Here is a 14,785-nt window from a genome sequence, read left to right on the forward strand (position 1 = left end):
GTTGACGTTTTGCTTTTAGATGAATGAACTGTAGGGATGCCCACCAAAACCTTTATTCGATCAAAATTTCCAGTGCTAAAAATTCATTGCGATCATGAAATTTTGGCTTCTTTTCGTTAATTGTATAAGCTCACTGCTAAATAAATAATTCCTATAGTTAAAAGAATCAATTTGTAAGAATGAATATGTATAGCAGCAATGTTAGCATTTTTTACAATTTTAATTTCTGTTCTATTTATCAATGGTAAAGAAAATAAAATCAGGTATCCCGACAAATTGCGAAAACAGGGGCACAAAGAAGAGCGTTTGTGAATGCGCGCAATTTTGACGTCTTTGTGTTGTTTTACGCTCATCGCTTATACAAAACGTCAAAATATAAGCGAATTTGAAATTCGATCGAAGCGTGATTTTTTCAGACCGATGGGGTGAATTTGCGTGCAAGTTATACACTTGGAAAAAAAAGTTACAAAATACAAAGAAACATATAGGGTAAACGGTCTAATGGTTGTGGGTGTACCAATAGTTGCGAATGCACTTTACGCAAAAACTGCGGATTTTAAACAGCATAACCTGCTACGTTGAATGAGCTCAAAACAATAAATTGCAGACGTTAAATTCGATATAAATCGGCAAACATCATTATACTTTATTATTTTACCACCTTTGCATCAATAGTCGCGGTAATATTGCGAGCTCCATAAGAAAACAATTGGATTTGCAAAATGCCATTGCCACACTGAGGATAATCCATACATATTTATCGACGCAAATCCATTTTAATCTTAGGATTGTAAGATTTTGAGCATAAATCAAAAAGATATTTTAGTTATCAGATAAAGATTGTCGCTTCGGTTCCCTTTGTTCTGCTGTCCGAAACATGTGTGGTATCTAACTGTCAAATCGTATGTATTTTTCCTCCATTGACATTTAGATCCCCTATCCTCGCCAGCAAAAGATGTTCCGGACAGCGACAATCTTTATCTGGTAACTAAAATATCTTTTATAAATCAGAGCATTCCAGAATAGCCGAAACTTCAGCTTGGAAAAGAATTGGCCACTTGCCCATGGAAATTGAGATATTTAGCACTGGGTCAGTCACGTCTGCTCCAACTTAATTGTTCAGCTTTGAATCGGTGTAATATACAATTGATTCTGAGAGAAGATTTGATTCACCATCTCCATATCTTCTTTTTCTTCAATGGCATCCAACTGGAACTTGGCCTGATATCGAGTTAGCATTCTATTAGCATTTTCTCAGTTATTAATTGAAAGCATTTCTGTGCCTGCCATTGCATGAGTATGAATCTTGTGTGGCAAGTATAATAATGGATACAATGTATGGTCCAAGGTTTAGAGAAAATTTCCAACCCGGAAACATCTTAAACGGGTCCGAGAATCGAACTCGCCATCTCCGAATTGGCAATCCTACGCATTTCCTCACAAGGCTACTGAAGACCCCAGCATTTCCATATACTTTGCTCAATACATCGATAAAAGTTGTATCTTCTCCTCATCCAGTCATTAATATGGATTGTGATCAGTTGATACTTATTCTGTTTAGGTTTTTTCAGGTCACCTTCGAAGAGGTTCTCTTCTGATCTACAAAGCTATTTTCCCATTAAATCTGTTTTGGCTTCAATTCCCACTTTTTATCGAATGTCGCTTTACTTATCCATAAACCAGTTGTAGTTTCATTTGCTAAGTGCTTCTTCAATATGTAAGTTTCAATTCAGCTTATTGATGAGGATTCCAAGATACTTGACTGACCTTGAAAGTCTGTCAAATCTGCTCCTTTCAATTTCATTATAGGAATTGAATTTGGTAATCTGGTAATATCAACGCACCCTCTGAATTCCATAATAGGAAACTGAATTAATTTAAAAATCCAAGCAGAAGAAGGATTCTCGGATTCAAAATTGTCATAAGGGCATTTCTTTCAAACAGAATAAAAAACGCAGTACTAGATTTTTTCATTACAATTTCAATTATGTGCTAGCATCCTATAGTGTACTCACAGATCTTCTAAGTTGTCTGCACTACCGCAATCTGTTCTAGACTTACACAAAGCACATTTAAAGTACACGATTCGAATTTATCATTTCCCGTGCAATATATACAAAAATATATCGTCAGTCATATCGATTACATACGGTTGTTCCATTTTGTTTGAATCTATCAATTTATCTGACTATTCTAGTGGACTACAATTTTATACCTATGCTACTATCCTATGTACACTTTACAAAATAGACGAAGAATGTTTTCATCATATTAATTGTTAATATCATTCAACAGTGTTGTGCAAAGCAAATTTCACCAGCAACCATCGATGGTGGCATTTCAAACAATTCGTTTATACTGCTTCGACTTGAAGGCTCTAAAGGTTTGAAACTCCTTTCGAAAAGTTAGTTATCGATGCTTCTAAGTCCTAATAGCACTAACACAGAAACTGTAGTACCCAGTAAGTGTGATACGAGTAAACGAGTGTAGTTAATAGTTAATGATAAAGAATAAAAAAAACATTAACGAGAAAACTGTTTGGGGAATCAAGAAGTGTTCGTTGTTTCGAGGAACGCTAAGAAGATTCATGTGAGTGGCCCCAGTTATTTCGATTACATGGGTCATTGCAAAATCGTATAAGGATAAAAGCTAATTCTGAACCCTCATATAGTGTTGCAAGTTGCAACGCTTTTTATATGGAAGATCTTCAATGGGCTATAACAGACAACCTTCGCTTCCTCTCTAAAGTTCGGCTTATTACAACTTCTATGATATTTTCTTACTGCAATTCAATTCACACTCAGGTTTCGTCGGATTTATAGAATGTCGCTCCTGTGATTTACTTCACTTTAGTTTCAACTCTTTCAGTTTAATAGTTGTTATATTTTAACTTGTTTCAACTGATATTTTTATAGCTTATTCATATAAAGAGCTTTAGAGTTTCTCTAAGCCATCAGGCATGCGTGGTTGCGGTATTTTTCTAGTCGCGGGATGGTTCAGGTGGAGTGCTCGTTGGATCGTGGGATTGTATTATGCATCGTTTCGACTGATAGAAGCGGCATCTAACACGGTTTTCAAAAGCCACTGGCAACGCGGATTCTAAGTAGTTCGTTAAAATCATAGAGAAGAATGAACTGGCATGCTCACATCGCCTATCATGGTGAATCTACATCCAACGATGTCTTCTAACTAACTAATACACCTTCCTGTGCTTTTTGGAGAAGAGACGCATGCGTATCATGATGATAAATGCGTGTAGATAATATTCTTTCCTTCCGTACAACTGAAGTTAGCACGAGCCCGCTGCCATTTTTTATATTTGAGAAACTGAAGTGGCGTTTAATTAATCCTGTTTCTTTCCCATGTCAGCATCATCAAGTTTTGCACTTGTCAACCTTCATTCATTTGTACAACAAAAAGCAATATGTGTTACATTTTTATGGTTTCATTAAACTGCTTATATAATCAATTTTGTGTAAAGTTATTAAAATTATTATAAAGTAATTGTTAATTAACAATGAAAAACAATTTCGGCAATGCCTAGGCTTTCACAAAGGTGATTCCTTTCTTATAAAATGTATGGAGAACTGTGGGGTAGTTAAGCAGTAAAATATTTCACCTATGTTTCTTATCCGAAACACATTAATAATAAAACAAGTGTTCGTCGAACAGTATGGAAATTGTTTGAATAAAACATGTTTACGTAAATACACAAATATAATTTAAACTGAAGGTGATAATGTACTGACTACCAAATATGGATGCAACAACATTTTTCAAATGCGGTTCATGGCAGGATTTTTACTTTTAATTGATCTAAATGAATATTTCAGGTGGTCCACCGAGCCTGAGACAAGACATTGAAACGCATTATGAAAAACAAAATTTGTGGCCCTGGCGATGAGCTGAACAAAGCCTGTGGTCCACAACAAGCAAGAATTCGGTTGTGATACATTTAGCAGTAATTCGTTTTGCATTTGCCCGATACAGGACAAACTATGCGGCTTTGTCTTCTTCAAAATTAGGCATTTGCCAAAATTGTATAAGGAAAAATTTTGGGTTCTGCATACTTTAAATTTACTCATTTGTTCCATAAACACTGGGGTCGTTTTTTACGCGAAATGGCATACAGCGTTGTTGTAAACCATGAAATAGTTTACTGCGAAATGGTCAATAGTCGGCGAAACGATATAAAAAACGTGATTAAAAAATGAGCATTAGCATGATGACCGTGCATTTCGTAGTTGCTACTCCGTGATCGACCAGAACAATTGCAATTGCACAGGGGAGCATGGGATTTGCTCTTCAACCTCAATGTGCACAGTCCGAGTATTTTGGATGGTCGATAACGGCGCTGGGACGACCTCCTGCGTATGAGGCAGATGCGGTAGCCATATGGCCACTAAGCCCGTTTATAAAAAAGTCAAAATCCAACGTACTGCTAGATCTTTTTGGGCCAATAAAATCCAAATTTAAAGGGGTTAAAAGGTCGATGCTCAAAATCACAATCAGGCATATTCGAATCAAGAAAAAACCAACTCGGAAGTGGGGCTGGCCATGGTTTGACACTACTCTATTGGACATATGTGGTTGGTTTAAAAAAATTCTAGTGAGGTGGTCGTTTGCCAGAATCGCTATCGGAAAAAAGTTAGTCTAAATTGGTTGAAGGCCGGGATCGCCATCGGTCCTTCTTTATCAAGAAAATTCAAAACGTGAGTAAGCCTTTGGATAGTTTGGAGACGCCACTGGACCTTGATTGATCGGTGTTCGGAGTTGGTCGGAATCGCTATTAGATTTCGTCGGATCAAGTGGGTTGGTTGGTGGAGGAAATTACCACCGGATCTATTCAGATACATGAAAATCCTTTTCTGGATTGGGTCTGTTGGTGCTCTGGAGGCTCTTATACACATAGTTGGTCGATAGAATCCAACTCTGGAGTGATTTGATCGATAGCCGGAAACGCCATCGGAAGCACTATTATACCAAATTATTGTATGCCAAACGACTTTATGCCAAACGGTGTAACCCCCTTTTTCATAACGGAAAAATCTCTTAATTTATAATAAGACAGGTTGCATGTTTTAAATAAATCTTATAATTTGATCATCATCCTTTTGATAATGTTACATTTAATCAACCTAAACTGAGACATTTCTATTTGAAACTATTCAAAATTGAGTTTTCACCTGATTTGTTGGTGAATCAAACGCGTTAGATATCGAGAGGCCATAAACTAGCCGGTTACTTCGAGAGGATTTAATTAAAATAAGTTCCGATGTTGCCTTACTTTGTCGGTACGACTAAAATTAACGTTAGCTATTTTTGTATTAAATATTCATATTATCACAAAATTTGTTTTCTCCTTCCTTCCTAACCGTTCACGGAATTCCGATTGATCTTAACTCCTAATGCCACTTTATTTTGTGTATGTGTTCTTATTAGGCAACTGCATATCTGCGCGCAGAGACCTACCAATCACTATCATCAGGTTGTTGCAATTACCTCATCCGATAGGGGACTATCTAGGGCCACTTCCTGCACCGTGCTGACGATTTCGGCCCGACACATTGGACAGAATTGCAGCTGTGCGGCACAGTTTGTACAGAACCCGCGATGCTTACAGGGCTCTATTCGAATCGATGCGCTCATATCGAAGCACAACGTGCAAGAGTCCTCCCGTACGCTCAGCTTCCGAAGCTGTTCCAGGAAAAGATGACGTGGAAGCACAATCTGCAATGTAATCAAAATAGTTACATTTAAAGATACACTGAAAAAATATCGCTGAACAAACCTTATCTTGATCATTCATTTCAGCATGATCGTTGAAACTCATAAACTGACGATTTTTCGGTGGATGCACGAAAGGCGTTGATCCAAAGTTGAACCTACATTGTTGGAACGACATGAATGACGCTGCCGCAAAGAAGCCATCCTTTGCGCTACCGAACACTTGCTTCAGTATTCCACCTTCCACTCCGTCTAAACTAAATATAACTTCCCGCGCATCCAGATCCAGCAGACAACCCAGCACCGAACCGCCCTTCCAGATGTGTAGATCGTGCGACATCGAACGCGCATTATGCCAGATCAGTTTACGACAGCCATCGAACGCTATCGAGTACGCATCGTCCCCGATGCCGTAGCCCTCGTGGCTCAGGAAGTTCGAGTCCTTGGTGGCCCAGCCGATTTGCATCACACCGGGGGTTATGATCAGTACCTCGTAGTACCAGCAGCCGGTGTTAACCTGGAAGGTGCAGCGGACGCTCTCGAAGGAATACGAATCGCAGCGCGCCTCCAGGCCGTCTGGTGAGATTTTCAGATACTCGCTAACGTCTCGGGTGTTGAGCATGACGTTCACGTTGCCGACGTCCGCTACCTCGTACGAGTACTTGCGGCCATCGATGAGGACTGGAAGAAAGGGTTGAGTGAAAATATGAGAATCTTTGTAGGTTATCTCGTATTAGATCCAATTATTAAGATTTACATAGACATTCGAGACCGACAATTCAATGTGATGTCAAAATCAAATTAAAAAAAAAAATCAATGGTTTCCATTCCTACTATACCAAATCTTAATGCCTAAAAGAATTACCGGGACTGTTGACATTTCGTCGATATTAGACAGGATACTATTTTAAATGATAATGCTGCTGAAGGGAAAATGTAGCAAAAAATGCTAAACTAGCTTATTTGTTAGCCTTAACGTTATGTAAACCTATGATTATTGCCATCGTTCATCGTTGTACCTTATAAGTTTTTGGTCTTGGAATTAATATACGTTCCTCGTTTCCGACGAACTTTTACTTCAGAACGACTATCGACTTTAACTTTGATTTCATTTATTTTATCATAATTGATTTTGATAAGAAAATTTTTGGCAGCTTCTAGTGGAATGTATTCACTTGTCATAAAACGAGGTCGTATGATTTCATTTAATTCCACCACTTGATTGTACCTTTGACAGATACGTATTTCGACCTAAATAGTAAGACCGTCTTCAGTGTCTCGTACTTGACTCGACTAAGTGATAATATTTAATTAGTAACTTAAAACTGATCAATTTGCTGATATTTTTTTTACGCACTCAATTTATCTAGGGGAAATTACGGCTTTGGCAGCTTTTGTTCTATTATTGTCAGGGGATTTTTGATTACCAAATTTTATGAAATTTGGCCACAATTTTCTTTTATATGCAATTTTGAGCATAATTAGTTATAGAGAACCCACCCTGACAATAATAGAACAAAACCTGCCGAAGCCGTAATTTTCCCTAACAAATAAACCGGTTATTCAACATATTTTCTTTTCTTTTACTCGACATTTTTATTATAACACTTTTTCTATTAATTTAGAAACCAATCAAAAATTAGCACAATTCGATCTTCCCGTTATCTGATGTCAACTTAGATGACTTGATTTGAAATTACCGTACAAAATGCACGACAAACCATTTTATCGGAGAGATTAGATTTTGATTTTCAAATTGTACGAAAAACCATTTCAACGAAAAGATTGAGCATCGATCTTCAGAGTATTCCAGTTTCATCATAACATTTTCCTCGTAAATAGAAGAAAAAAAGAAATATAAATAACCAAAAATTGGGCTGTCTATACTAGAGTGATGCGTATTCTTACAAATGCCAACGTTGTTTTATATATATAGAAGAAGATAAGATAATTTAAATTTCGTTTTCGTTTCAAGCTCCTACGTACTATCATTTTAAGGACACTCCTCTCATAATCCAAATTTCGAAATGCTCGCGTTTTCGGGGGCACCCCACTCGATACGGAGGCGGCGCACAACTGTCATTTTTGTTGATTTAGCTTTGCTGTGTCGCAGCATGCGTGAAATAATAAAAATGACAGTTGTGCGTTGCTTCCGTATCGAGTGGTGTGCCCTCGAAAACGCGAGCACTTTGAAACTTAGATTTCGTGAGGAGTGACCTTAAAGGAATGAATCGCCTGCTTTGAGCGTGCTTACAGCGGCACACTAGGAGTTAACTTTCTGAAATCAGTATGGCGAAAGGCATCTAAAGCTCTTTTCTCAAAATTAAGCACCTTCATCGAAAAATATTTGGTAGGCGTAGTAGCGGACACCTTCCTGCATAACCGGTACCAAATAGTTTCTCATGAAAAGATCCTAATTTTGAGAAAACCCGCGAGAGAAAACCATACAAATTTCTGGCGGTTAACTCATGCTGGCGCATATGCGATAGCGCCTGGATGTGGATGCGGCGGGTAGAAAATCAGCCACTGCCAATAATTCATTGCTTTCAATCAGTAACGCAATATTCATTCATGATCACACTTTTCATGCATGCTTTGCTTTATATGTGTTTTTGAAAGCTTATATGTAGTTTGACTGGTTGGATATGACGAACAGCTTCCGTTCCAATTTGCCACAAGATCCGGAAGCGTCGATAACATTTTGAAAGCATGAAACAATACTACTTTCAACATATTTAAGCAGACAATCCCAAACTACAATGGCATGCATGCATCATCGAGATGTCATCAGCGCGCTACCACCTTTATCTTCCTCATTCAATCGCGCCGCGCCTGTTTCTCAGAACAAAACGCTCGATCGACACATCGCAACGACACCCGGCAGTAGCACGCGATATGCATGGGAAACAAACGACATGAAAGCTATTATATTCGAAAAACTCGAGTGTAAGCAAGCTCTTATCCAATATATCACAGCACAACTCAAGTCAAGAGTAGTTGGCCGGTGATGACAGTCGTGGCATCGCGTCGCGATGCAAGTATGTAAGGTAAGTACTTACAATAGTTATCAAGGCACCATCGAGCACAGAAGCCGACCTGTCTGAGAATGAATTCTTTACTGTTCATGTGTCGCTCGAGCCGCGTCAGCGGATTCTCCGGATAGAGGGCCAACTTGCGCTGAAATAAAAACCGTCTGTTAGTGGTTGAAGCATATTTTGAAACCAATCGACAGAGAGGCAAGAAATACAATTGTTTTCTACGAAACTTAAATGTTATGTATTTACATGAGTCATCAGAAATGTTTCATGCTGAAATAAATGTGCATATTTGCCTCCCGTAAATGGATCGTAACTTACCTTTATCGTTGCCTTATTTTCACTTGTTTGTGCAAATTTCTCCAGTGCGATCAGTGAGAAGAGCATAACGTCCGGATTGATGCCTTCATCCTGTGTGATAAGGGGAAGGGGTTCGTTTTGAAACATTAATCTTTTATTATTGCAAAGAGTACGCGACTAGCGTGACTCAATCGCGTTTTCTGATAACACCACATGGCAGTAACAGTTTGCCATCAAGCAAAAAAAAATTCGACTTTATATATAATTACAAAATGTTAATCTTACCAGATTTCCCAGCAGATAACCCAGTGTGACGTCGGACAGTACCGCTATGCTGCTGGGGCCGGCCAGTTTCTCCGCTAGGCAACCGAGAATCACGCAAAGGTTTCGCTCACGTTTGGGCGTGCGTCTGATTGAGTGCGTTATCATGTCTGCCACCTGTGGAAAGCAAAATAATGATGGTACCAAGTTATAAAAATGTAACGGCTTTTGGCTGAATATAATAAACAGGGTTTCTATAAAAGTTCATGTAAGATTCGCGGCTACAAAGCAAGACCATGCTGAGGCCCTCAGCCTGAGGGACAATTTTTATTAGACAATTAGACAATATAGCCTCATGATATACGAATGCAGGAATGGTAGCTTGGGTTAGAAACCTCACAGTTATAATTGCCGAAGTGCTTAATGAACACTAAGCTGCGGGGCGGCAAACTCCTAGGGGGGATGTAATGCCAATGAAGAAAAAGACTTACGAGATGAGAAGGCCTTGGGCCTTTATTCATGAGATTCTCGATAAATAAACACACAAAAAAAAGTTCTTGATCTCATTTTATAAGTGGTAACCAGCTGGAGATACCAGGAAGCTTAATTTATCAAGATTGGACCCAGGAAGAAGTTCTGCTCTTTACAGGACTAGTCTATTTTGACCATTTCAGCACTATTTGTTTGAGTATTGCAAGTAGCCTTTCTGTTTTTGTATATAGGGAGTGAGTGCTAGTAATGGACCCCGTGCGTATAATGGACCCCCTGAACAAAAACCGAGAGTTTACGCTTGAATCTACAATTTCCTGCAAACTTCCATAGGATAAAGTTGTTTCACTTATCAGGGTAGTAGGGAGTGAGTGCTAGTAATGGACCCCTTAAGGGCGGAAACTTACTCCAATCGCTTCGCTAGAGTAAGACTCATGACAAATTGTCATTCAGCAGCACTAGATGACAAGCAACAGGTATCAGCATCGCGTTTCGTACATAACACATGGTAAAACATTCATTTTTACTACTAAAATATGAATTTTAAAATTATGTAGCCAGGTTGCCTATTATGGCCACCCCCCGGTCCATAATACGCAACATCGAGTTTGTTTACATACGTATTTTGGTCCCCCCATTTGATTTGCATGTTCCATTTCCACATGTTTCTGTTGCCTATTATGTACCCACCCTTCTGTGCTAGTAATGGACCCTCTAGCGCGTTTACATTCATAAATTAATTAATATAACTAAATTTCAGTCTTCCAGTGCAAAACATTTGTATGCAACTACCCTGATAAGTGAAGCAACTTTATCCTATGGAAGTTTGCAGGAAATTGTAGATTCAAGCGTAAACTCTCGGTTTTTGTTCAGGGGGTCCATTATACGCACGGGGTCCATTACTAGCACTCACTCCCTAGTTCCATACAATTGTTTTGCACTGGGAGACTGAAATTAAGTTACATTAACTAATTTATGAATGTAAACGCGCTAGAGGGTCCATTACTAGCACAGAAGGGTGGGTCCATAATAGGCAACAGGAACATGTGGAAATGGAACATGCAAATCAAATGGGGGGACCATAATACGTATGTAAACAAACTCGATGTTGCTTATTATGGACCGGAGGGTGGCCATAATAGGCAACCTGACTACATAATTTTAAAATACATATTTTAGTAGTAAAATTGAATGGTTTACCATGTGTTATGTACGAAACGCGATGCTGATACCTGTTGCTTGTCATCTAGTGCTGCAGAATGACAATTTGTCATGAGTCTTACTCTAGCGAAGCGATTGGAGTAAGTTTCCGTCCTTAAGTGGTCCATTACTAGCACTCACTCCCTATTTTCCTATCTCCCTTCACCTGTTTGTCAAATAATTTATATTCATCAGTTTCTCGGATGCTGATTGGTAATGCGATTCCTTAACCTCAACATATCTGTTCAACGAATTCAAATTAGCGAAATTTATGAGCGTAAATGCGTGGAAAAAGAAGATTTTCACTGGCTTAATCGACTTAATCGAATCTTTATTTCCTATTAGGCTGACAAAATATCGATTTTTTTTATTCTTGTGTCGTTGAACAGGATTTGAAGTTTGATTCAAGACACCATTGCTGATTGGCTTGAAAGCAGCGACGATCGAATGTTAAATAATTTGATACTGAGTCTATTACAGTTCACGGCAGAGGCAGAATTTGCAAATCTAACCACACAGAAGATCTTGTGGCTGGAGCGCTTGTCTAAATTCTCTCGGCAATCTACGAAATAAAGAAAAATCAGAAGGGTTGTGACACAAGACACGAGCGCTCGACGTAAACTATAGTATACGAAAAACCTTTTGGTGCAATGATAATTGTAGCGTTATATAAATATTAGTTTGAAGAAAACTAGTCTCGGATCAACTCTCTCATGTATAAAATCCTGTTGTCAACCAATTATTTTCAATAGTCCAATTTATTTTCAATAAAACGCATTTCCAATCATCAATAGCAACAAATCTAAAGTCAGAATGAATCTAGCGAGCAAATTTCCCTTTTCGACGCAATCATATTCAATTCTTGTCAACCACTTACCGACGGCCGCCGCTCGGACCAATACTGACGTCATCAAATTTCAGTCTCAAAGTCTTGCGAGAAAATTTCACTGGATGCCATGAATTTGCTACAGTCACTGTACAGCCTCTTACTTTCATCCAAATATAATAGTGGTCCTGACAAGGATCGATTTACACAGGATTTTGTTTTTACACGATTTTTTTTCGCTCGTATTTTTTATCGTGTGACTTCAATTTGCCACCAATACCTTCGCAACATATTTCAAAAAATCCTAAATAATTCAAAGAAAAATCACATGGTAATTAATATGCGTTAAACATTTAGGATGGGTACAAAATTGAGAAAATGTAAATCGTGTAAAAACAGAATCCAGTGTATTTTCAATCATTATCAGCAACCACTCAATAGTTTGACATCGTTGCTATTCTTCTGCAGTAACTATTAAACTGTGTTTTGTACATTGAAGAAATTTCCTCTTTCTTTTATATAGAAAGTTGGTTTTGTAAAGAACCGATTTATTTTCAATAATGCGTCTTCCCAATCATAAACAGCAGCAAAACGAAATGAGAATCTTGAGAGAAAGTTTCACTTGACTGCTACTGATGCCTCTGTCTCCCTCTGACGCGCGCTCGTGATTCCATTACAGACAGAAACTTTCTGTCGTCGTTAAGCAATTAATTTGTACTTTCAACAAAACTCGTCTCGGCTCAATCTTCCCATGTATAGATTGGTGGTCCTGAGAAAAACCGATTAATTTCCAATAATGCGTCTTTCATTTGAATTTGCAAGAAAACTGTGGCTTGAGAGCTTCCTCCACTGATTGCAACAGACGGCATAGAAGCGAAACATACAACCGATAGTCCGAATGTTGCGGGAAAATTTTATTTGAGTGCTGCTGATACTGACGACGACGCGACGATCACACGACCCGTACGCCGTCGGTGGTAATAAATTTTTTTCTCCGCTGATGCTGGGACCACTACAAACGTCCACTCCCCGTGCCCGCTCTCCGTGAATCCTCGAACAGAAAAGACACACGAGCGCGAAACACGGGTATTTTTATACCCAGATAAAATGAAACGGTGGGTCAAAAGGCCCGTCACTTACATCATTCTGATGTTCGTGTTGGGAATGCATGAAGGGAATTGGTTGGTTATGATATTTTTACTGGGACAAGAATTTTAATGTTCAATAGTTTTTCGTAAATGATGAAAAGTTTCAATGGAGTTGACAAATTCCTGGAGAGTTTCCGAGTCGATTGATATATAAATCTCCAAAATCCATTGAAAGGTAAAGGTTCTATTAACGTTCAAAATCTTCAAAAATAATTTCGTGACGGTCCCCAATTTTGGATTCTGATTTGACACCCAGTACCTTCGGGTAAGACGTTGTTTCAATTCCGAGCAGAGACCTTCGACGGGTGGTTGCTGCAAAAAAATCTCTAGGAACCACCAATACTGACGCTACAAAATTTTCTTCAGTCTTCGACACGTACTTGGGATTCTACTACATACGGCAACTTTGTGATTATATTTTGCACTTCGAATAAAGTTCATCTCAGAACCGATTTCATTTTTAATCACCAACAGAAAAAAAAAGTTAAAGTCTCGCGGGAAAATTTCATTTTGCGCCGAAGACATCCAAATCGTTGCAAACGCCACATTAGTAATTAAATTGCTGTTGCAACCATCCGTCGACAACCGATGCTCGGACTGGCACTGATGCTATGATTCCGCTACCGATGCCAAACAATTTAGGGATTTGTTTCAAATGGGCGTAATTGATTTTGACCTTGGTTTTTGGAACGGTGGTTGTGCGCTTCATTCAAAATATTTTCGTCTTCTAATGTGCTCAACATAAAGAATGGATAACAATCTATCTGGAAGTAACGTCAATTGAACAAAATATACTTAACAGAGAGAGTATTAGCCGTATCAAATTTGAAGGTTAAATACAGTAACGTATATTTGAAAAAAGTTCCTAGAATTATGTTCTATGAAGAAAGTTCGTCTAATATCAACTTTTTCAAATCACTAATATCAAATTACCGAACTCAGAACCCCGCTAGAAAATTTCACTGAAGAATTTTCCGGTTACTAGCGGTTGCACTTTAGAAAAATTATTTCAACTTAACCTTCTTCCTTAATTTAATGAAAAGAACCAATTCATTTCCAGTTATGTGCCTCACTAACAGCAACCACTGGACTGCGCGACCGCCATCCGATGATACGGACGCAGTTGTTTGCCAGATCCGCTGAAGATGCTGATTGGAACACGGGTGTAAATGATGTTGGGGTATGTATGGATTAACCAAGAAAATAAGATTGCTTATCACATAACTATAGGTACGAGCTTAATTTTTCTGTTATAATACTTGTTTTGAGTGCTTTTTTGGCAGCTTGCTGTGAGTTCAAAGTTTTGGCGAACAATAAATACAAATTCATCCGAAGGTTATATAATTCAGCAGCAAATTTAGTCACGATTAAGATACCTAACTCACAATAAGTAATTGTGATAACAGGAAATAATATTCAATTCATTTATTGAAAATGGTGGAACTGATCAATGTTACCCCGGATTACGGTATCTGCTAGTAATAATCGAGCAAAGCATCAATCCAGCAGTTCAGAGGTAGGAAAATGAAATTAAATGAGTTTTATAATTTTGTTTTTAATAATTTGAATCTTGTGAACTAAAACAAACAAACAAAATCTTAAATAACATTTCAAACATTGAAGAATGTGTTCCATTCATTATTAGTGTACATAAGGTGTGAGAAATTGTTAATAAATCGATTTTCAATTTGGTTTATCGATGGTTGAGATTAAAATATACGGGCTGTTATTAATATGGGTACATTCACTCTACCTTCTTTTAACGTTTCCAGACAATATGCTATCCAGAAATGTGTGCA

General features: G+C 38.2%; 1 protein-coding gene across 7 annotated transcripts in view; it reads right to left on the reverse strand.

Moving 5' to 3' along the window:
- Positions 1–5,077: 5,077 nt before the first annotated feature.
- Positions 5,078–14,785, reverse strand: part of LOC134213249 (RING finger and SPRY domain-containing protein 1-like) — a 42,711-nt gene continuing 33,003 nt past the window's right edge. For all 7 annotated transcript variants that reach the window (XM_062692072.1, XM_062692068.1, XM_062692073.1 and 4 more), the window contains exons 4-8: positions 9,348–9,500; positions 9,084–9,173; positions 8,787–8,904; positions 5,792–6,408; positions 5,078–5,730 (exon numbers count right to left, since the gene is read on the reverse strand). In XM_062692072.1, the coding sequence (XP_062548056.1) occupies positions 5,485–5,730; positions 5,792–6,408; positions 8,787–8,904; positions 9,084–9,173; positions 9,348–9,500 (1,224 nt within the window). In that variant the 3' untranslated portion in view covers positions 5,078–5,484. The remainder of the gene's footprint in view (positions 5,731–5,791; positions 6,409–8,786; positions 8,905–9,083; positions 9,174–9,347; positions 9,501–14,785) is intronic.

The sequence above is a fragment of the Armigeres subalbatus genome, chromosome 2, assembly GCF_024139115.2.
Source record: "Armigeres subalbatus isolate Guangzhou_Male chromosome 2, GZ_Asu_2, whole genome shotgun sequence".
NCBI classification, from domain to species: Eukaryota; Metazoa; Arthropoda; class Insecta; order Diptera; family Culicidae; genus Armigeres; species Armigeres subalbatus.